Genomic DNA, 25,433 nt, shown 5'->3' with positions numbered 1-25,433 from the left:
TGGTCACACTCCCCCCTCAATTTTAGTTTAAAACCCTCCTGATGAGTTGGGCCAGTCTTTTACCAAATACATTTTCCCCTGTTTTTCTGAGGTGCAGCCCATCCCTTGCCAAGAGTCCTTCTTTTAGGTAATGTAGTCCATGCTGCAGGAAACCAAAGTTTTCTTGGCAACACCAGCCCTTTAGCCAGTGGTTTATTTCTAGGATTTTTTTTCCCCTCAATGGGTGTTGACCTTTTGTTGGGAGTAATGATGAGAACACTACTTATGCTCCTAGCTCCTTAACTTTATTGCCTAGTTCAATAATGGCTAACCTTTTGCTGTCACATGCCAAGGAGACCACAAGGGGGTCACGCACATGTGTGCCCACACCCATAATGCAATGCCCCCCATGCCACGCACCCATGCATGTACACATGACCACCCCACGCTCCCCCTGCACATGCATGTGTGACCCCCCGTGCTCCCCCTGCCCCCACGCAAGTGTGCACACACCCCTGCACTCCTGCACATGTGACACCCCCCCACTGCCAATTTTGGGCCTAGCAGGCCTGTCTGAAGCCTCCTGGGACCAAAAAGAGGCAATGGATAGGCACACTGCTTCCCCACACTCCCCCCACCCCTGCACGTGTGCATGAGACCCCCTCACGCCTCCTCACATGCGCATGAGAATCCCTGTGCATGCTTGTGCATCTCCCGCATGCACCTCGCCCCCAAGCCAGAGTCCAAAAAATCAGCTGGCTAGTGGGAGGTGCACGTGCATGCACGGTGGAGCTGAGCTGGGTGACGGCTCGCATGCCCACGGAGAGGGCTCCATGTGCCATGTGCTCCATGAGGGCAGTTGAAATAAATAATAATGGAAAAATGATTTCCATTACAAAAAAATGTATTAACACACTTTCCTCTTGTCAGTAACTTCTTAACCAAACTGTTACTGTGGTTACAGAAACTCTAGTATCCAAGGAAACTACCATCTCCAAACAAGAAATGCCATCATCTTTGCTTCTAGAGGTACCAGCCCTGGTTGATTTCAATAAGGCATGGGCAGATCTCAATGACTGGCTTTCTCTGTTGGATCGAGTGATACAATCCCATATAGTTACCGTCAGTGATCGTGATGAAATCAATGACATGATCATCAAACAAAAGGTATGTAAAATATTTAGACACTGATTTTTCTATGTATTAGCACAAATAGCTACAATAACATGTCTATAAATGTAAAAAAATTAAAATCTTTTGAATTAATTTTTTAGCAAACCTGTTTTAAATAGAAGTCTGATTTGTTTTGTTTTTTTCACACTACTGTTTAAATATTTGCAGAGTATAAATTAAAAAAAAAATATCACAATCTACATATTATTTCTAGTGGAACAATTTTCCTTTATATTTGGATTTCATGCCAAATTATCTTCAGAAACTATATATAAATTGAACAGTAAATAATGCATACAAATTATTCTTTGCCTTTGTATGTTGGAATATCTTTTTTGAAAAGTTACAGTTCTATTATTAAAAATACTTTCAATCCCCCTTTTTAAAAAGAGCATTCCATTAAGAAGTGTTCTATTAGCAAATAAGACTAGTTATCTTTGTAAAGCAGAAAAAATATAGAATTTATATCTCTACTGTAAAATTAATAAAATAATTTATTTAATAATTTATTTAAAAATAATTACTTTTTCCAAATCTAATGCTGTTCAGTATAAAAGCTACAGTTTTAATGATCACAACTTCCTAAAGTTTTAGCACTTTTTTATTATATGGTGCTTTGTTTTGGCTTTTTTCTTTTTGTTTTGTTATGCTATGCAACACTGTTATTTTTTCTAGTGTAACACATTCAATGCAAAATATTTGAAAATGTTTTCTCTATGTAACTGTAGAACAAAAGAAGATTACATATTTAAATAAGAGCAATGAAAAAAGCAACTTTATTGAATTTTTTTAAAAAAGTTAAAATGCAAAGAGGGGGGAAAATGGAAAGTGGGGGAAAAACAAAATTCCTGTGCAAAAGGAAAAGAGGAAAAGGTTATAGAAAAGAGTAAGTTCCCACTTTGTTTCATACAGATGCAAGAATATGACAGAATAAGCCTCTGAACTGGAGTATACCATAGCATACTGTACTTCTATAATCAGATACAGTTCTGGTCATTAAATCCAAAGGTTAAAATTTCATTTTTTCCAGTTTCAAGCAAATAATCCAAAAGAGGTTTCCAAGAAGAAACAAAGTTAGGTGGGGTTTTTTTAATCAGTGGTCAATTTGGCCATTTCTGCCAACTGCGTTATCTTAATTGCTATGAAAATTGTGACTATTTTAGTAATATCTTACATTTGCCATAAGGATTTCAATAGTTAATTTTCCCCCAATATTATTGTGTTTCAGTTAATATCACTTCACTCCCCTTCCTGTTAAAGATAACAGTGTGTGTGTTTGTGTGCTTTAAGTGACGGCTTAGAGTTAGAGCTCTTATGCTTAAATTTTAAGTTTTTGTAAATGATGGCTATTGATATGTACTCTTCTTATATGGTTTCTAGTTAGGTTCCTACCTATGATTAGATTGGGTTTTTTTTAATGTTAATCTAAAAAGTTACCCCTTGTTTAAAACATATGAGAGCATATGAATTCTAAGTGCATTGCTGATCTGTTGAATCTATTGCATGAAGGTTTGTTTCTTTCATCTGTGGAACTAACTTAATATACTTTTTTTTTTTTTACCAAATGGAATGGCTTTTTTCTCTTATACTGTCCATTTTAAAGATGATAGAATATGAACATGCATATTGCTATGATTATTTATGTGTTCATATAATTTCTTACTTTTTGCACATTTTCCACATTTAAATATGGCTATTTCTGAAGTACATGGCATTCATTATTTAGAATGAATATTTAAGTTCCTAAAATAATACCTTCCTTGCATAAATATATTGTTAAAATCTAACTTAAATATGAGAAAATGATCTTTGTTTTTAAAACAAATTTCTCACTAGGAACTGATTAATAAAACTAGAACCCATGTAAGGTGAAAAGACACATGACCTAATTATTATGCTGGCAGGAAGAGAAAGCAAATGTTATACATAAAAGAAGGCCTTATTTATATCTTTATAAAAATAAATTATACAAAGTTATAAATAATCTAGTTTTGTAAAGCTTATATGTTAATCTTTCCCTGATGTTAGCTACTATGAAATTCTTTTTAAAATATGTCACAAACATAGTCAGAAATGCTGTTGGATATATTTTGCTGATTAATTCCTGTTCCCATTTGATAATTACATTGGGTGCAACATGTAAAACAGGAAGTATCAGATCTAAAATTAATTGCTGAGAGCTGTAAACTCTGTTTTGCATCTTTGTAGTTTTGCTGATTTTTTCCCCAATTATTGTATATATAAAAGTAGATTTTTTAAATTGTAATTTTAAAATTATAAATATTATGAATTACAATAGCACTTCCACTAACATTTAATTTTTTTTCTTAATCCAAAATATGATGAAGGGAAAAACTTTAATGTTCCGATTTTTTATTTTAAAGATTCTTTTAATTATCTTGATTTTTGTCTTTTCATGTTATTATAAACATTATCTTATTCCATTTTCCTTTTTCTCATCACTGCCCACTCATTCAGAGAGTAGAATATGGTGTGAATTTGGTTACAATTATATGGCCTTTATGGTTCAAATAAGATAAGAAAATAATGCAAGAAAGCAATGAGAGACAAATATGTCGTCTTTATGAGCATATGGGAGAAAAGAGAAATGAAACATTGTCAGGCCTGGAAGCCATCTTTTGCCTTGGGCCTTTAGGCCTGCCACATTTAATACTGTGGGAAACTGGGAGGGAGGATTGTATGGGGCAGGGGAGATCTATAGTCATAATAACATTCCTTTCTCAGAGAGTCAAGGACATCTTACCCTGCACCTGAAGAGGTGTGACTGGGAAGCATCTTCAGATGGGATGGTGCTTTGATTGGACCATGTGATGGACATGTGAGTGCTGGGCAGGGACCTGGACTTTCCTTTGGGTGGGGAAAACCTGGAAGCTTTCAGATTCGGGTTTTCCTAGATGTGCCAATATGACATCTCCAATAAAATGGAACTTTGAGGAACTTCAAGCCTCGGTGTCTTCTTTCATTGGGAGTGTTAATTGGAACCCTGACAGTCACATCTCTTGCCAATGTAATAAGCCTTTATTTAATTATTTATTTTTGTATATCTCCATTATCATATACAGTACTGTGCAAAAGTGTTAGGCAGTTGTGGAAAAATGCTGTAAATTAAGAATGCTTTCAGAAATAGAAGCATTAATAGATTATTTTTTATTAATTAACAAAATGGAACATAAATGAAAAGAAGAAGGGCGGCATATAAATCAAACCAATAAATAAATAAATAAATAAATAAATATGTTGCAATATTTTCAGGATCAGACTCAATAAATTTAGTAAGAGTTAAAGGTTTAAATATATCTCCTTTTATTTACAATAGGCATTCTATATTCACTGAATATTCACAGATAGAAGCGAGTAAATGGGGGCAAACAGCTCCTTATATATACAATGGGTGGAGCTAGATGTGGGAGTGATGAATCATGAATACATTAAGAAGTGAAGAATAAGTTAACCCCTGATACCCCGTTCATATATTATTTACACATTATAGAATAAGGCATTTACATCTGACAAATTCCCCTCTAAATGCCGATTCGTTACACAACACCAATTACACTCAGATTCAGGACAGTACAAAACATACAATTTAGAAGTTAAGTATTTATGCTGCTTGGCAGGTAAAGGCTTTGTCAATATGTCAGCTAATTGTTCTGAAGTTTCACAATGCACAGCTTTAATAAATCCATCCTGAAATAATTGTCTCACATGTTTAAATTTTATATCTATGTGCCTGGACCTTTGTCCAATGGCGTCAGATCTGGATATTTCAATAGCTGCTTTATTATCTTCATGCATAATAAAAGGTAAAGCAGGTTTTTTCCAAACATCTGAAATCAAATCATTAAACCATACAAGGTTATTTGCAGCTTTAGATAAACAAACATATTCTGCTTCTGTCGTTGAAGTGGCCACTAATTCTTGTTTACCAGTGTACCAGTAAACTGGACAGTCATTTAAGAGGAATATATAACCAGATGTACTTTTTCTACATGATGTGTCACCAGCCCAGTCTGCATCTGCATAACATGTAAGCTTTGGTTCTTTATTATCGTTAGGTTCCAACATTAAACAAAAGTCTAGTGTACTTTTCAGATATCTTAATATTCTTTTAACAGCTTCCCAGTGGTACATTGTTGGCCTGCTGACATGTCTGGATAATAAATTGAGGGGTAAAGCGATATCTGGTCTTGTCCAATTAGATATATAAAGAAGTGAACCTATGACTGATCTATAAAATGTGTTATCTTTGAATTCAGGGGATGATTCATCAGTATTTCTTAGAAAGTCAGTTTGCATAGGAGTATCACAAGGTTTGGCATTACTTAGATTGCATTTATTTAAAAGCTCTATGATCTTATCTCTCTGAGTAAGTTTGAATCCTCTTTTTGTTTTATTAATTTGAACACCAAGATATTTGTTTACTTTGCCTAAAGATTTCAATGTGAAATGTTCATTTAGCTTAGTTACAAAGGTTTCTCTTCTCCCTTTATGTTTTCCTATGTATAAAATGTCATCCACATAGATCAATACAAATTCCATGTAATCATCACCCTTTTTAACGAAAAAACAGTTATCAGCAGTGGTGGCATTGAAGTCCATGGTTTTAAGTACTTTTACTAAGCAATCATACCATCGTTTACCAGATTGTTTTAACCCGTATAAACTCTTGTTTAACAACCAAGTCTCATTTCTGTTTGTGTATTGACTGTGGGGTGCTCTTACATATATTTCCTTATCTAGTTTTGCGTGTAAGTACGCTGTCTGTATGTCATATTGGAATACATCGAGATTAAGTGCTGATGCTACCACTAGAGCTGTTTTGACACTCTCGGTTCTTACTGTGGGGGAATACGTATCAGTGTAATCCTCCGGATATTTCTGTGCATAACCTTGTGCAACTAGTCTGGCTTTGTATAGAGTATTGCCTCCTTCTAAGTTCTTAATTTTATATATCCACCTGGTACCAATAATTGTTTTATCCTTTGGTGCGATTGCAGGTGTAAATACATTTAGTCCTTGTAAGCTTTCCATTTCTTTTTTCATTGCTAATTCCCATTTTTCTTTTTCTTCACGAGGGAGTTTTAACACTTCCTCATATGTATTAGGTGTCTTTGGCTCATCATCCATATGCATTATATAGTCTTTATATTTATTTGGCATCTGATTTCTGGTGTTTCTAATTGTTTTTTCAGGTTTACTATTGTTATCATGCAAATATCTTGCTTCCTTTTTAGTTAGTGTGTCTGTCTTTATTTTGTGTTGGCTATTTGTCCATGTTTTGGTTTTGTTTTTATATTTGTTGATGTTTTGCTTTTCTATGGTCCCTTTCCCTTGAGATTTTGTATCTTTGTTGTCACTTGGAAATATCTCATTAAGATGGATTTTAGACCAGTTGGCCTGTTCATGGAATACAGCTGTTCTGGAGACTATAAATTTGTTATTGCTATCAATGAATCTGTACCCTTTAGTACCTGTCTCATATCCCATAAATCTGAGTCTTCTGGACACGTTTTCTCCCTTTCTTCTCAGTTGCTTAGGTATGTGTACGTCTGCAGTGACCCCAAATATGTGCATGTGTGCCAATTTTGGTTTTCTATTATACATTACTTCATATGGTGTTTTATTTACAATGCTGGACCAGGTTCTATTCTGTGTGTAATTGGAATAATGTAATGCTTCTGACCAGAATTGTTTGCTTAAGCCAGCATCTTCCAATGTGCATCTAATCATGGTTTGTAATGTTGAGTTCTTCCTCTCTATAATCCCGTTCTGGAACGCAGAAAATGGACTAGACGTGTAATGTAGCATTCCTCTGTCTTTTAACCATTGGGAGAATTCTTTAGACATGAATTCACATCCCCTATCTGTCATAATTTGTTTTATTCTGATATTGTGTTGTGTTTCTATGCGTTTATAAAATTCTTTAAATTTTTGGAAGGTTTCGTCTTTGTGTTTTAGTGTGTAGACAAATCCATAACGACTATAATCGTCTACTATGGTTAAGAAGTAACGTTTTCTATAAGTGATTGATGGAGTTAGTGGACCAACTAAGTCCATGTGTACTAAATCAAAAATTTGGTTGGTTGATCTGGTGGATTTTCTTGGTCTGGGGCTAGTCTTTAGTTTTGTAGATTTACATACTGAGCATTCCAAATAGTTTTCACAATTTTTTATTTTGACACCTTCTGCGTGTTCAGTCATTTTTTGTACTACAGGAAAACTGGCATGTCCTAACTTCCTATGTAAGATGTGAGCACACTCATCATGAATTGGCTTACCTATTTTTGGTTTTTTTTCATTGTGTACATCTTTGTGATCATGAGATATTTTACATTCATCATTGTCACTGTTGCTAATGTTTTCATCATCTACTTCAATACAATCTTCCATATTTGAATCAATGTTGTGTAACCATTTTTCCTTTGTTATCAGATAAGGTAGGCCTCCTTTAATTATTACAGTGCCTATATCTATTTTATTTTTCTCTAAAGTTGCCTTTCCTTTAGAAAAAACTATGTTAATATCAGAATCTCTACTTAGTTTTATGGCACTTAGTATGTTATGAGGAATTTCAGGTATTAGCAATACCCCCTCTATTTTTCCTAGACCTGGCAGTATTACATTCCCTCTGCCTAATACTTGAACCTTTTCTTGGTTAGCTACCTTTATTATAAATTTATCTTCTACAAATGAAGACAATATATCTTTGTTATTAGTGGTGTGATTAGTTGCTCCAGAATCAATAAGCCAATTACTATTTTCATTCTGCTGTGTGTTAGTGTTGTCTTGTTTATTTAATCTATTCAATGAACCAGATTTTCTATCCTTTGAATTATCTCTGCCCCCTCTATTATCTTTGTAATTTGGTGGGCTTCTGTATCTATGTCTATCCATGGAAGACTGTCTATAATTGTATTTGTTTCTATATTCTGACCTATGTCTTTCTTTTGAAATTTTGGGGCAATCCCTTCTATTGTGTTCCCTGGATCCACAGTTATGACATTTGAATGTTTCATTATATTTTTCTTGGAAAGCTACTTTCCTATATGTTTTGTGTTCTATGTGATTGTTAGAACGATTCCTTCTTGAATTGTCTTCTGCTATTAATTTATTGGAAAGACTTTCTATGGATAAGTATCCTAGATTGATTGTGTCTAAATGTGACATATAATTGTCCCATGATGGATCAAGTGAGTTGATAATAACACTTTTCATTGTTTGATCTGAAATCACCTCCCCCCTTAAATGCAGCTCAGCTCTTATTTTGTTTAAAGATATTAAATGCTCACTTATGGAAACCCCTGGTTTTATCCTAGATGAAAAGAACTCTTTAGACATCCTTGTGGTGGTAGCTACACTGTCACTGTAAAACAAATTGAACATGCATTGAATAATTTCTGACACAGTCATATTTTGCTTAATGCTATGATACATTGCGGGAGACACGCTAGATATTAATAAGAAAAATGCTCTATGGTGTAAACAGTCTATTTTTAGAGTCCAAGGTCTTTTTGGGGGACTAGTGATAAAAAACAGTAAGTTTTCCTTCATAAAGACAACCTGGAGCTGCTGATACCATTCTTGCAAATTAATGCCATCTACCCTTAGCTTTGGGAAGTCACTGGGTAAATTTCCGACATTATTAGGTCCATTACTTACAACCTGAGGTAGTCCGTGGTCTCGCAAATGCAGAAAGTTACAAAACGGCGTGGGGATGCTTGCAACGAGCCTGCATGGTCTCCTCGCCAGTTCATGTCTTCCCGGACCGTCTGCGTAGTCTTGCGCATGCGCGTTGTTCATTTCTTCCACGGAGTCGTCGTGAGAGGTTCTCCTTGTTGCGGCTCGCTCGTTCTTCTCCTCCTCAGACGAATTGGTCTCTGGCTCAATTTTGGGAGTCTTGACGATGGCGGCTGCTCTTCTTCTTCTTTTGACGGCGTTGGTGCTTGCTTCGGTCTGTGGCGTGGGGCGGTATCGGCAGGGCTCTCTGGGTTCGGGCGTTGTCGCTCTTGTAGTCAGAATGGGAGCGGGCAGGTCTTGAGGCATTGGCTCGACCGCTCGCTTCTTCGTTAGTTTTTTTGTTATTTTTAGTTTTGGTCCAAAGGCAGCAAAAAGCGTTTTCATTGCTGATTTTATTTGATTGTTTGTTGAATCCTCTTCACTTTCCGATTCTGATTCTTCAGAGGTGTTAGAGTCTTCTTTTTCATTTTCGTTGTCTGATGTTTTTCGCGCCAGAAATTTTGAATTGAGCTTTCTGATTGGCTCTGCTTTGCTCACCCTGGATGTCTGTTGAAACCAAGATGGCTGCCATTCAAAATTTCGCGCGGGATCACCGGTTTTCTTCTTCACAACAATATTTTCTGTAGTCATATCACTCACTATTTTGGTGTCTTTTGATTTTTCATTAGTGATGTGCTTCTCTCTCGCTGCTCCGCTGTTCTTCAGCATGTCTTGGAGGTTCGTGATGAGGCTTTCATCATTCTTCTGGCTTTTCAATAGTTTTAATATTTCTGACCTGAGTTCGTTATTCTCTATTTCGATTTCCTCCTCATCATCATTTTCATTTATTATTTCTTCGTCTTCAGTGGTGTATTCTTCAGATTCTCTCGAAATCGCATTTGTGGATTCGTTGATTATCTCTTGTTCTGTTTCTATTTCTTTGCTGTATGCCCTGGTGTTGGGCCTATCTTTCTTAGACATTTTTAATTTTTATTGAGTCAATTAACCATCCTCTGCTACCAGCTTGTTGCAATATTTTCAGGATCAGACTCAATAAATTTAGTAAGAGTTAAAGGTTTAAATATATCTCCTTTTATTTACAATAGGCATTCTATATTCACTGAATATTCACAGATAGAAGCGAGTAAATGGGGGCAAACAGCTCCTTATATATACAATGGGTGGAGCTAGATGTGGGAGTGATGAATCATGAATACATTAAGAAGTGAAGAATAAGTTAACCCCTGATACCCCGTTCATATATTATTTACACATTATAGAATAAGGCATTTACATCTGACAAAATAAATAAGAGAAATCTAAATCAAATAAATATTTGGTGTGAAAACATTTGAAAACAGCATCAATTCTTACACTTTTTTGTAGGAATTTTGTAGGATTAGAGTCAGATGTATGATTAACTAATTATATCATGCAGGCTCATCAATTTCATTTTTTTATTGGTTTTAGCACAACAACACAACACAACACAATATACAAAACACAAACACATGATATGTGTTTCTTTTTAAATATTAGTTTCATTCCTCTTACTTTCTACTATATACATTCCCCATTTTTCCCATCCTTTATTATCATTATCTTTATCGTCCCTTTATTTTTAATTTTCTTCATTTACAATATTTTGCACATTTGTCACCTTCTTCTCTCCATTGTTTATTCACATTTAATTTCCCTAATCTCGAGCCAATCATACCACTTAGTCCATACTTGATAATATTCAGAATCTTCCTTTTCTTTTATTTCTTTCGTTAATTTATCCATCTCCGCACAGTCCAGGATTTTCTTAATTATTTCTTCCTCTGTTGTGATCTTTTCACTTTTCCAGGACTGTGCATAGACTATTCTTGCCACTGTAATTATATGCAGAATCAAATATCTGATTTCTTTACTGTAAATTCTGTTCAATATCCCCAGTAAAAATGTTTCTGGTTTCCAATCCACATTATAGCCAATTATCTCTTCTATCCAACTTCTAATTTTAATCCAATATTTTTTTCGCATTGGGACATGTCTACCAGAGATGATAATATGTTCCGGGGACTTTTTTACATTTCCAACAATTTGGAGAATTGTTCAGAGACATTTTAGCAAGTCGTACTGGTGGGAAGTGCCATCTGTAGAACATTTTTAATTGGTTTTCCTTGAATGCCATTGAAAGAGTCAATTTAATATTTATTTCCCATAATTTTTCCCATTTCTCCAATTCTATATTGTAGCCAACATTTTTGGCCGATCTAATCATGGTATCTTTAACTACCTCTTCTTCCATTTTATACCTCAGTAGATATTGGTATATATTACTAATTAATTTTATCTCTGTTCCATGAATAATTTTATCTAATTTTTGCGGCTCATTTCGTATTTCATATATCTTCTTATCTCTTACAAATTTAGATTGCACTTGTGTAAATGTCCACCAATCCATCACCCTACCAATTTCTTGTTCCAATTCTTGTTTCATTTTCAAATCTCCTTGATCATTTACCAATTCCTTATATCTAATTATCTTATTTTTCTCCAATAAATTTGGGTATATCAATGCTTCTGTTGGTGATAACCACATTGGGATTCTAGTATAGTGTTTTTGTTTTGTTTTTTTCCAAATCTGTAGCAATGCATTCCTGATCAAATGTGTTTGAAAATATTTATGTCATTTATATTTCTCATCCCACAGGAATGCATGCCACCCTGCTTGCAGGTCATGGCCTTCTATTGTTAGGACTCTGTTATTTTTCAGCTCCATCCAATCTTTTAACCATACTAAACTCGCCGCTTGGTGATAAATTTCCCATTCTGGTAACGCCAATCCCCCTCTATCCTTTGTGTCTTGAAAAAGTTTTAATTTAATCCTGGGTTTTTTCCCTTGCCATATAAATTTGGAAATTAATTTATTTAATTCTTGAAAAAATGTTTTCCCTAGTTTTAATGGTATCACTTGGAACAGACAATATATTCATTTTTATTGTTGCGGCCCTCCCTAGAAATGAGATTTGTAATTTTTCCCAATTTCCTAAGTCTTTTTTTATTTGGTGTATCAATTTATCGTAGTTGTCCTCCTTAATTGAGGAGCATTTCGCTGTAAGCCAAATTCCCAGATATTTAATTTTCTTAGTTATCTTCATTTTTATTTTGTCCTCCAATTCCTTTTCCTGACCCTTTGTAAGATTTTTTGTTATTAATTTTGACTTATTCTTATTGATTTTGAGTCCCGCTACTTCACCAAATTCTTCTATATTTTGTATCAATTTAGAACCCGTTTCTAATGGAGCTTCCAAAATAAATACCATGTCATTGGCAAATGCTTGAGTCTTGTATTCTTCCTTCCTAATTTTTAAGCCCCTTATTTCCTGATCTTCCCTAATTTTCGTTAGAAGAATTTTAAGTAATAAAATAAATAGAAGAGGAGAAAGGGGACACCCTTGCCTAACCCCTTTTGTAATATCATTTTTTTCTGTCAACCCCTCATTTATAACTACCCTGGCTGTTTGTTTGAAATATATTTTCCCCACCATTTTTTCTAATCTTTCCCCCAATTCCATATAATTTAATTGTGTTATAGTGAAGTTCCAATTCAAATTGTCAAAGGCCTTTTGGGCATCAAGAAAACCAGTGCCGCTTGCTTTTCCGGATGACTTTCATAATATTCAAGAACATTCATTATTATCCTCATATTAATTTGCCACCTGTCAGAAAACCATTTTGGTCCGAATGTATATAATTATTCAAAGAAATTTTTACTCTCTCCACTATTAATTGTTGCAGATGTTTTATAATCTGTGTTCAGCAAAGAAATTGGCCTATAGTTTTGAATTTGTTATATATCCGTACCTTCTTTGGGTATGAGGGTAATGATGAACAAATTTTTACTCTCTCCACTATTATTGTTGCAAATGTTTATAATCTGTGTTCAGCAAAGAAATTGGCCTATAGTTTTGAATTTGTTGTATATTCATGCCTTCTTTGGGTATGAGGGTAATGATTCCCTCTGTCCAGGTTGCCGGAATTTTTGCTATTTCTATTACCTCATTATAACTCTCCAACATTATCCATTGTAGTACCTCTTGTGTATTTTTATATAACTCAATCGGAATCCCATCCGGGCCTGGTACTTTATTGTTCTTTTGTTTCTTCAGGGCTATTTCAAATTCATTTATTGTTATTGGTCTATTTAACATTTCTCTTTGTTCCTCAGAAATTTTTTTCATTTTGGCTTCTATATATTGTTTAACTTTCCCATCTGCTATGTCTTCCTGCTTGTAAAGCTTTGTAGAGAAGCTTTGTATTATTTCCTTTTTTTCTTCTCTCCTATACTTTTCATCTTGTAACTGTTGTATTATTCTCTTTCTTTTTTCTTTTCTTAATTTATATGCTAGCCATCGGCCTGTTTTATTCGCATTCTCAAAATAATTTGGTTTTGCTATCCTCATTTTCTGTGCTATTTCTTTTTGTGTTATCAAATTAATCTTATGTTTCATAATGTTCCATTTTTTTCTTTATCTTTTTATTTTGTGGATCCTTTTGTACTTCATATTCAATTTTTTAAAATTCTTCCCGCAAGCTTTCTAGTTGCACTCCCTTTTCTTTATTTTTTTTAGAATTACATGCAATGGTCAATCCCCTTATATAGGCTTTTGTGGTATCCCACAAGTTTTGTATCGAAGTATCTTCTTTTTTATTTATTTGAAAAAATGTTTTCAACTCCCTCTCTAACATCAGTCTATATTTTTTTATCTTTACACAAATTCTGATTCATTGTCCATTATTTATTTTGTTTTTGGGTTTTCCATTTTAATATAATTGGATTGTGATCGGCCCAATCATTTACTCCTATTTCAATTTCTTCTATTTCATTTTGAATTTCTGATGTTGTCCAGGCCATATCGATCCTGGACCACGATTGATGTGGGTATGAATAAAATGTATATTGTTTATGTGTTCTATGTGTCTTTCTCCATAAATCTCGCAGATTGAACTCAAATGCTATATCAAAAAAGGCTCTTAGTAACACACTTTTTTCTTTTTATTTTTTTTTACTACTTTTATAGTCTCTCTCAACTTCCACCACCGAATTAAAGTCTCCAATCATACAAATCCTTTCATAGTCCATGTCTACTAATTTCTTGTCTACATTTGTAAAGAATTCTTGTTGATTTTTATTTGGTGCATAAATTACTGTAATTAGCATTTTTTCTGTTCTATCTCCAATTCCACCATCAAAATTCTACCTTCGTTGTCTGCATATCTTAGATTTGATTTGACTTTTTCCTTTACATATATGGCAATACCTCTTTTCTTTTTATCTGCTAAAGTTGTGTATAATGTTCCTAATTTTCTATTTTCTAATAATTTTCTATATTCTCTTTGTATATGGACCTCTTGGAGGCATTATCACTTCAGCTTCCAATTTCCTTAATTTATTAAATATTAATAAATTATTTAGTCCTTTTCTTTGGGATATTTAATCCATTAATATTTACTGAGAAAAGCTTAATTACTTCTCCCATCTTCTACTTGATCTGTCTTTTTGTGTTTCTAGTCTCTCTTGCTTCCTTTCCTTTTGCTCCTTCTCTTTCTACCATTTCTTTTTCTTGTTTCTTTTGTAAGTCTTTCTCTATTTCTAATTCTTACGATTTCTCTTCCTCCTGACTTCTAGTCTGTAATTCTTCCCTACTCCCTTGATCATCCCCCTGCACAAAGTGGTGTTCATAAAATTCTTTTGCCTTCTCCTTTGAATCGATCCTATACTTTTTTTCTTGCCATGTCACAAGTAAACCCTCAGGTATCAGCCATCGATACAGTACTTTATATTTAAATAATTGTGTTAAAAATTGACGTTTACTCTCTTGTCCTTTTATATACTTCGTCTCTTATTGACTGTTTCGTGAATTTAATGTGTACCTCCCTCGCCAACCTATGTCTTCATGAGTAGTTTGTTATACTCGATAGGTTTCATCAATATCTCATCTTATTTCCTGTTTATCTTTTCCTAATATCTCCACCACGATTTCTGCCATTTTCTCTCCTAAATCTTCTTCTCTCTCTTCAACAATATTTTGAAATCTAAGGAAATAAGAAGCTTTCTCCATTTCCAAAAATATGATCAATTCGGCCAATGCTCTATTTATTTGCATCAATTTCTGTTCCCACATTTCCATTTGGTTATCAATCTGATCAATTTTTGTTTCCACTTTTTGGATTCTCTGTTCATTTTCTACCATTGTTTGTTGTATATTCCCTATCTTATCATTCATATTTTTTATCTCACTTTTCATTTCCCCAATTTCATCTTTAATTTCTTTGTGGTGTACTCTCATCTCCTCATGGTTATCTGCTATGGCTTCCTGGGTCTTCATCATTGTTTCCTGTATTAATTGTAATGCTATTTGCATACTTTGTGTACTCATTGACTGTTCTGTTTTTTCTTTTCCTAACATAGTCACTATTGATCTTTGACTTCTGGAAGAATCTGTTGGTGTAATGTTTGTGGCTCCTTTTTTGCCTGTTTTAGTTATTGTTGCTATGCTTGACATCTTTATCATCTGTACAATATTCTTCCAAATTAACATATATCAATATACCAGTATTAGGATTTAAGTTCAAGCTGAGGATTACCTCTACTATACTTTAACAGCAATATTTTCCTGTTTTCTCTCTCACCCTTATATATTATATTTTATGATATTCGTATCACTTGATAACTCTAATTGCAATATTTATAACTGTACAATTTTCTAAATTTCTATTATCACTCTTATTTAACTAAGTATATTTATTTACAATACAGTAATATTATTCTTCAATCAATTCACTTATTCAGTTATATCTCTATACCTTAATTCAATTCATTCTGACCATTTCATTTACATCAATATCTATAACCATTTTCCTTCTTATCACTTATTATCCGTTTGTGTCTGTCTGTTGCAATCTTGCATCAGCCTTCTCTTCAGATTTTCCTTGCCTTCAATATATCCACCACTCCACCAGATGTCTCCTCTTCTTGTCTCATACTTCCACCAATGGAAGTTAATCCCAAGCGTAAGTAAAACAGTTACATCATGTTTTCACCTTAACAACAAATTGGCAAAAAGAGAACTCAATGTATACCTAAACAACAAACTGCTCCCATATGAGGCAACACCAAAATACCTTAGACAGGACTCTGTCTTTTAAAAAACATATTCAGAATATGGCTGCCAAGGTTAACAGCAGAAATAACATTCTACAAAAACTATGCGGAACAACTTGGGGAGCTTCAGCCCCAACTCTTCGATGTGCAGCCCTTGGGCTTTGCTATTCTGCTACTCTGCGCACCTGTATGGATAAACAGCTCACATACAGGACTTATTGATGTTCAACTCAACCATACGATGAGGCTAATTACTGGGTGCATAAAATCTACACCTAGTTACTGGCTACCAGTTCTTAGTCACATACTTCCCCTGCACTTACGATGACAAGAAGCTCTCATTCGGGAGTATAGTAAGATCCTGTTAAATTCCTCTCTACTCATTCATGGCTACATTCCTGATCTCTTAAGATGCCGATTAAAGTCAAGAAACCCACCACTCTTGACAGCGCTTAAGCTGCTGGCCGATCATCAGAACACCACACAAAAGTGGATGGAAGCATGGAGTAGCTATTCCCCCCAAGATATTTCTGAGCATATTAATCCTAATAGTATACCTCCAGGATTTAATCTACCCCGACACATATGGGTGACATACAATAGAATTAGAACGACTCATGGGGTGTGTGACGACTCCTTGTATAAATGGGGAAAAACACCTTCAACACAATGCGATTGCAGGGGGCCCAAACAGACAATCCAACATATAGTGAGGGAATGCTCTAACAGAAGGTATCCAGGAGATTTTAGGGACTTCCTCTGTGTAACAACGACAGCTATTGACTGGATCTCCAAACTCAACATTAAACTCTGAAATATATTTCTGTTTTCCTCTTAGGTTTTCTTGCTGCTCTTTTTTTAATTGTTTTAATTGTTTTAACCTGTAAAAATGAAGTGTTTTAATATTGTGTGTGACCAACCATATGCTAAATAAATAAATCTTCTTGTCTTCCTTCCAGTATATTCAATGTCTCCAAAATATTCAACACTGTCCCCTTCTTTGTGTCAGTAATTTCTTGTTTGTAGTTATCTTTTCCTTCCTCAAAGTTCAGTTTCCTTAGTTAACACTTCGTTCTCCACTGTCCAATTGTCCCTTCAGCTTTTTATAATCCTTCACGTCAGTTTTTCAAAATCCTTCAATCACCATTTTTCATTCAGTCAATACATCCCCAATGGTATCTTCTGTTTCATCTTCCGTTCACAATCTCTTTAATCTGTTTCTAATCTTTTCTTTTTTTATCAGCTCCTCTATTTGGTCCCTCCCCTTCTTCGCGGTTTTCTTAATCCAATCTGTTTCTCAATTCTCTGCTTTACTCTCTTTTAGTGGCTGCCTTCTCGACACTTTGTGTCTTTCGTCTTATTCACCTTACTAATTTTGCGCCGTCTCTCGCCAAAACCTCCTCACCTCTTTCTGGGATTCCTCATGTTCCGGAACAAAGCTGTCACTTTAAATTTTTACTTCCCACTCTCACGGCTGCCAGCGCTCAAGGCCAATCTTGAAGACCGGCTCCTTCTTCACTAAGTTTACTTGGAACCCTGACATTCATGTCTCTCGCCAATGTAATAAGCCTTTATTTAATTATTTATTTTTGTATATCTCCATTATCATATACAGTACTGTGTAAAAGTGTTAGGCAGTTGTGCAAAAATGCTGTAAATTAAGAATGCTTTCAGAAATAGAAGCATTAATAGATTATTTTTATTAATTAACAAAATGGAACATAAATGAAAAGAAGAGAAATCTAAATCAAATAAATATTTGGTGTGAGCACCCTTTGTCTTCAAAACAGCATCAATTCTTACACTTTTTTGTAGGAATTTTGTAGGATTAGAGTCAGATGTATGATTAACTAATTATAACAAGCAGGCGCTAATGATCATCAATTTCTTGTGTAGGTTTAAACACAGTGAAAGACAGTTTCATGTTTCATATCACACGTCATACACCATGCAAAACTGAGCACAGGAACAAGACAAAAGCATCAGCAAGGTGTCTCCCAGCCAAAGATTTCAAAGCAAACTGGGGTTTCAAGATATGCTATTCAAGCTCTTTTGAAAAAGCACAAAGAAATAGGTAACATTAGGGACTATAGATGTAGTGGTCAACCAAGGAAACTTAATGCAGCAGATGAAAGACAAACCCAGCTTACTGTCAGATCCCTATCATGATACTGCCATTCAAATGGGGAGGGGACCCCGGATCCTTTTATTCACTTATTGCTCTCATCCTCTTCATTTTGAAATGCTGCTGTCTGAAGAGTCTGTACTTTCTTGATCGGTGAGCAGAGGCAGGACCTTACATAAAACAAGGTCTGCAAAAGTGGTCAACCCAAAGAAGCAAATTTGCTCTACCGAGGGGAGGAGACTCTGCACACAATGTCCAAGCAAAGCGGTGAGCAAGGAGAGGAAGAATGCTGGGGTGAAACCTCCACCACCACCACCCAGCCAGAAGCCAGCTCCTTCTGTCCCATCGAAGACATTGAAGCCAGGTTGGAGACCCCCACGAGACCCAGATGGTTGATCGGGGTGGGGAAGAAAGATAACTGGGATGGAAGAACCTGAGGAGTCACCGTCACCCGGGGCAGTCGACAACTGTGCTGGAACACAAGCTGGAAGCCCTGTCTGACCAGGAAGAGCCGATGAAGAACTGGGTGGAGATGACCGCCTCAAGAGAATCGTTATGTGGTTTGTGATGGAGGCTCTTGAAAACCTCAGAACCAGGGGGGAATTAGATCAACACCAGAGAGGGGGCGAGGCAGCAGCAACAGCCAATGAGGCCAGGGACGCCGCTCCAGATCCAGCAGCAGCAGGCCATCCGGGTGAACCCACCCCACGCAGCACCAGCCCTTGCACTCATTCCTGGCCAGCTCAGAGTGCCACAACTGGAGAGGAACACCCCCCCCCTTGGAGTATGATGGCAACCTGCAGCAAATTTTCCTGGTGCATGTCCTCACATACATGCAGGAATACAGCATTTCCAGACCCAGAGCGCTTGGGTCCGAGTCATACCCCTCGACACTGCATTACCACATCAGCATGGGAGACCAGGAAGGGGGAGGAATCCCCTCCGGATGACCCACCCACCAGGTTTGTGTGGGTGTGCTTTATGGAACTGCTTCAGCAATCGTGGGGCATTGAAATCTTTCACTCGTACCCACGTTGCATCAGTATCGGGATATCCCTTCCAACGTACAAGATATCTAAGTGTACCGTGGTATAATTTCGAGTCAAGTATCTTTTCTACTTCAAACAGGTTTCCTGCCACAGGCCCTGGACGTGTGTCAGGGGACCTCATGCCGATGGCCAGTTTCAGGAGGCTGCTGTGGAATACAGGATATATCCTACTGAGCAGGGGTGGAAGCCTCAATGATACCGTTACGGGATTTATGACTCTGGTAATGGGAAAGGGGCCTATATATTTCAGGCCTAGCTTCTTGCTTGGCATTTGCAATTTGATATACTTAGTAGACAAGTACACCTTCTCCCCTACCTTGAAGGGTGGGGTATCGCTCCTCCGCTTATCGGCCTGCTGTTTGTATGCTTTGGCGGCCTTGGTTAAAGTGTTTTTTATATGTGGCCAAACCCTATTTATTTTCTCTGTCCATCCAGCTGGAGTGTGTGGAGTTTGTGTCTGTATTTCGAGTTCTGGTATGGCAGGAAAGTCTTTCCCTGACACCACCCGAAAAAGGGTGTAACCTGTGCTACTATGTACAGTGTTGTTATATGCTGATTCCGCAACTGGTAATAAATCATACCAATCATCCTGCTGGTCAGACACGTAAGATCGCAAATACCTTTCCACCATTGTGTTGGCTCACTAGGCCGCCATGTTGGTACTCGGATGGAATGCGGAACTGAGCCCTTGGTCCATCCCTATCTATCGTAGGAAAAGCTTACAGAAACAGGCAGTAAATTGGGACCCTTGGTCAGAAATAATCCATTTAGGTACACCATGGAGACGGTATATATGTTGTATGAACAACTTTGCCAAACGTCTAGCAGAAGGTAATCCTTTACAGGGAACGAAATGTGTCTGTTTAGAAAACAAGTCAACGACAGTCCAGATTATAGTGTGTCCTTTGCTCTTCAGTAGCTCAACAATAAAATCCATGGCTACCTCATCCCATGGTCTATATGGATCAGCTACTGACTCTAATAGGCCGAGTGGCTTGCCTGACTGTGGCTTGGCTATTGCACAGACTGGACAGCCCTGTACATATTCCTCTACCTGGTTCCACATGTGCGGCCACCAAAATTGCCTTCCTATCAAATGCAATGTTTTGACAAAACCGAAATGTCCTGCTGTTTTGACATCATGACACTGCTTTAACACTTTGTTTCGCAGGGGGGTAGGGATGTACAACTTATCCCCTCTCCATGCGAGTCCTTCCCTTTGTGTCACTAATTGACGATGTGCTGCTAATCAGGGGTCTGCGGCTAATTCTTTTTGTAAGTCCCCTATCCAGGGGGACAACACTTGGGGTACGTCCCTTACTTGATTCCCTGTTTGTCGAGGAGGTAGTAACGCTTGTGGTGAGTCATCCCTCTTACTATCGTATTGGGGCATCCGAGATAGAGCGTCTGCCATGTAATTCTTCCCTCCGGATGAATTACTTTCAGGATGAAAGTAAACTGGTGGAAATATTGAGCCCATCTTACTTGTTTTGGTGACAACCTACGGGGTGATTGCAGGGCTTCTAGGTTTTTATGATCCGTCCATACTTCAGACTAGACATTGGTGCCTTCCAATTAGTGTCTCCAAGTCTGAAGAGCCCATTTGATATCGTAAGCTTCTTTCTCCCACACGGTCCAATTCCGTTCCATGGGAGTTAGTTTCTGAGACGTGTAAGCACACAGGTGGAGTATGCCCTTAGTGTCTCATTGTAGAAGTACTCCACCCACCGCTACCTTGCTTGCATCTGCCTGGATTCAAACGGCTTTGTTGTATCAGGGTGTCGGAGTATCAGTTCTCTGGCAAACAGGAACTTTAAGATTTCAAATGCCTTTTGGCAGGGTTTTGGCCTTTGTTTCTCTACGGCAAAGTTCCTTGTTCTCAGGAGATCAGTCAAGGGTAAGGCTATTTGAGCAAATGAGGGGATAAACCTCCTAAAAAATTAGCAAACCCCATGAAGCTCTGTAGTTGTTTTCGGGTCTTTGCAGCTTGCCATTCTAACACCGTTCCAACTTTGTTGGGGTCCATTTCTATCCCTTCCCCTGTAATCCTGAACCCAAGGTAGTCAATCTCTGTCTTGTGAAACTCACACTTTGAGAGTTTCACAAATAATCGGGCATTCAACTGTTTTGTGAGGACTTGTCTTATTTGGTGCACATGCTCTTGCATAGTGGTGGAGTATATTAGAATATCATCCAGGTACACTAGGACCCCCCGATACAGATGGTCATACAACACACTATTTATGAGTTGCATAAACATCGCAGGGGCCCCCTGCAACCCGAACGACATGACCTGGAATTTATAACTACCAAGAGGTCAGTTGAAGGTTGGCTTCCACTCATCACCATCACGGATACAGACTCTATAATACACTTCTCGTAGGTCCAGCTTGGTGAATATCTTACTGGTTGCCAAGGTAGAGAGCAGATCTGTCATAAGGGGTAAGGGGTACAGTGGTTCCACACATATGGCATTCAGACCCCGAAAATCAGTTCATAGGCGTAGACCGCCATCTTTTTTTTCTTTGAATAGTACCGGTGCTGCCATATGGGATCTGCTGGGTTTGATAAACCCCCTGGCCAGATTGCTATCAATATATCGGCATAGTTCCTCCAGTTCCTGGGGAGTCATTGCATACATACGAGGCTTAGGCAACCGAAGACCAGTCACAGCCGCACAGTCAGTAGTACGATGCGGTGGAAGGGATTCACATTTCTTCTCACTAAACACTCACCCCAAATCTCTGTATGTATCCGGGACCTCCTCTGGAAGGGACGGCTGTACTTCCTTCCCAACAGCTTCTGTACCATGGTCATTGTCTGGGGGTTCAGGACCTATTACCAGCCTTAGCTTGCGATAAACCCCCTCCCACCAAATTGTGGGTTTCTACCTGTCCAACCATGAGAGCTCCAGGATAATGGGTTTGATCATTTTCTTAACCACCACAAACCTCACCAGCTCCCAATGTTGTCCGATTTCGAGCCTTGTCGGTTCTGTCACATGGGTAGTAGGCTGTCCACCCAAGGTTGAACTGTCCATTTGCTTGAATAAATTTGCTTCTGCAAATTTATGATATGGAGGTCTAGATTCTCGGCCATTGACCTTCGCAATAAACAGCACGTACACCCTGCATCTATCAAAGCCCTAGATGGTCTGCTTTCCCTGTTCGTGGCTGTTTTAAGGTCACCTGGATTATAAATGGCTGTATCGGGTCACATACCATGGGGTCTTGAGTGTCTGTCTTGTCCTCAGTGATCCCCAACTCTTCCGGTACCTGAGCCTTTCCAGGACGACAACGGCTCTCATCATGTATACTGAGGTCACTATCTGTTGACTGAGTCCCTATGTGTGAGAGTTCCAATGTCACCTGGGAATGTGGTCTGGATCTACCGCCAGTAATTGATGTTTGTGGCATTGATGACACCCGGAGTGATGGAAGCGGACATTCAATGGCTTTTTACAGAAGCCAAGTGTTGCCCTAATTGCTCTCTTCAGTCCTATGGGAGAAGTAGATGTTTTTCTGGAACTCCCTAGCTTTCTCCATGAACCAATGTATTTTGGCAATTTGATCTCTAGTTCCTCTGCCTCTTCGAAATTCTGGTAGTTCTCAATCCATATACTGTAGGATTTTAAGCATAATTTTACTAGCATGTGAAATGAGTGCAATGGTGTGATAGCTTGAATATTCTTTGGCATTGCCTTTCTTTGAAATTGAAATGTAAACTGACCTTTTCCAATCCTGTGGCCACCGTTGAGTTTTCCAAATTTGCTGGCAAATTGAGTGTAGCACTTTTACTGCATCGACTTTTAAGATTTTGAATAGCTCAGCTGGAATATTGTCTCCTCCACTAGCTTTGTTGTTGCTCAGATTTCCTAAGGCCCATTTGACTTCACATTCTAGGATATCTGACTCAAGGTCAGTGACCACCCCATCGTGGTTGTTAAGTTTGTTCTTGTATAGTTCTTCTGTGTAATTTTGCCACCTCTTCTTAATCTCTTCTGCCTCTGTTAGGTCCCTGCCATTTTGGTCCTTTATCATTTCACTTCATTTCATTTCATTTATTGGATTTATATACCGCCCTACTCCTGAAGGACTCAGGGCAGTGAACAGCTACAGAATAAAACACATAAATACAAAATTCAAAAACAGAATAAAATCAAATTAAACAATTTGGCCGAGACAAATTTAAAACACCCAATAATTTTAAAACAAATTAAAATTTACATTTTAAAGGGGAAAGATTTAGGCCAGGCCGGCTTGATGGAATAAAAAAGTCTTGAGAGCGCAACGGAAGGTGCACAGATCCGGGATCCTCCGTATCTCCGGGGGGGGGAGCTCATTCCAGATAGAAGGCTCTCCCCCTGGGGGCCACCAGTCGACATTGTTTGGCCGATGGCACCCGGAGGAGCCCCTCTCTATGAGAGCGTACTGGCCGGTGGGAGGCTATTGGTGGTGGCAGGCAGTCCCGTAAATAACCAGGTCCTAAGCCATGGAGCGCTCTAAAGGTGATAACCAAAACCTTGAAGCGCACCTGGAAGACCACCGGGAGCCAATGCAGCTCGCACAGGAGAGGTGTTACATGGGAACGCCACGTCGCTCCCATAACCAACCTCGCGGCTGCACTCTGTGCCAGTTGGAGCCTCTGAGTGCTCCTCAAGGGGAGCCCCATGTAGAGACCGTTGCAATAGTCCAGGCGGGAGGTGATGAGGGCATGAGTGACTGTGCATAAAGAGTCCCGATCTAGAAAGGGACGCAACTGGCGAATCAGGTGAACCTGATGAAAAATCTTCCCGGTCACAGCTGTCAAATGCTCTTCTAAAGACAGCCGTGAATCCAGGAGGACGCCCAAGTTGTGAGCCCTCTCCATGGGGGCCAGTGATTCATCCCCAATAGTCAGTGATGGCACCAACTGACCATATCGGGACGTCGGAAACCACAGCCACTTGGTCCTGGATGGGTTGAGCCTGAGCCTGTTTCTCCCCATCCAGATCCGCATGGCCTCCAGGCACCGGGACATCACTTCAAGGGCATCATTGGGGTGGTCCGGGGTGGAGATGTACAGCTGAGTGTCGTCAGCATACTGGTGGTACTTCACCCCGAAACCACAGATGATCTTGCCCAGCGGCTTTACATAAATGTTGAACAAAAGGGGTGAGAGGATCGACCCTTGTGGCATCCCGCATATGAGGGGCCTCGGGGTTGACCTGTGCCCCCCTGCCAACACAGACTGTGACCGGTCAGAGAGAAAGGAGGAGAACCACCGTAATATGGTGCCTCTCACCCCCAACTCTTCCAACCGGTGCAGCATGATACCATGGTCGATGGTATCAAAAGCCCCTGAGAGATCTAATAGGACCAGGACAGAGGAGCAACCCCCATCCCGAGTTCTCCAGAGATCATCAACCAACGCAACCAATGCCGTTTCTTTGCTGTACCCAGGCATGAAGCCCGACTGGAACCCATCCAGATACGTCGTTTCATCCAGGTACTGGGGGAGCTGTCGCGCAACCACACTCTCAACAATCTTCGCCACGAAGCGCCCATCTTTGCATGAAACACCATCATGCCCATCTTTGCATGAAACGTTCTCTTCATATCTCCACTTTTCTTGAAGTGATCTCTGGTCCTCCCTATTCCATTATTTTCTTCTATTTCTTTGCACTGTTCATTTAAGAATGCATTTTTATGACTTCCGGTTTGCTTCCTGACACCGAAAGACGGTCCCGTTTTTGGACCGCCAGCCCCGCTGCCTGTTAGAGCCGCTTTGATTAAGAAAAGCGGCTCGGAAGTTCCAGAATCCTGCAGGATTAATGGAAGAGAGTGGGTGAGAAGCAGGTTGAGCCCCTGTGAGCCCCCAGATAGCTATCGTTTGCTTCTGGGGAGGAAACAGGCGCGGCTCCCTTTCAGCTCGCTGAGACTCCGGACAGCGTGGGACGAGTCTGCCTAAGCAGAACAAGGCGCCAGGAGCAGCCCTTTTTTTACTGAAAACAAAGCAATTCAAATTACCAGGGTGGAACAACAACTTGAGCCTCAAAAATTGCAAGTATTACTAGCCCTGTGATTTATTCTAAAACGGAAGAGCGAATGAGTGAAAGTCTCTTGAAAATGGCGCCCGGCTTCAGCGTTAACGAGCTGAAAGCGAGAGTGGATTTCAACTAGTTACAAAGTTGCATTGTCTGTAATAAGTGGAGAAAAAGAAAAGAAAATCCTTTTTA

The 25,433-nt window shown here is 38.4% G+C and overlaps 1 protein-coding gene across 9 annotated transcripts in view; it reads left to right on the top strand.

Moving 5' to 3' along the window:
• The window catches only part of DMD (dystrophin), a 2,096,968-nt gene that overhangs the window by 1,404,801 nt on the left and 666,734 nt on the right, over positions 1-25,433 (top strand). For all 9 annotated transcript variants that reach the window (XM_070944209.1, XM_070944203.1, XM_070944204.1 and 6 more), the window contains one exon: positions 944-1,146. In XM_070944209.1, the coding sequence (XP_070800310.1) occupies positions 944-1,146 (203 nt within the window). The remainder of the gene's footprint in view (positions 1-943; positions 1,147-25,433) is intronic.

Source organism: Pituophis catenifer, unplaced genomic scaffold, assembly GCF_029215685.1.
Source record: "Pituophis catenifer annectens isolate HBS135680 unplaced genomic scaffold, rPitCat1.0.hap2 SCAF_4, whole genome shotgun sequence".
Classification (NCBI taxonomy): domain Eukaryota; kingdom Metazoa; phylum Chordata; class Lepidosauria; order Squamata; family Colubridae; genus Pituophis; species Pituophis catenifer.
The sequence above is the reverse complement of the archived record's forward strand: the minus strand, read 5'-3'. Positions and strand labels throughout refer to the sequence as shown.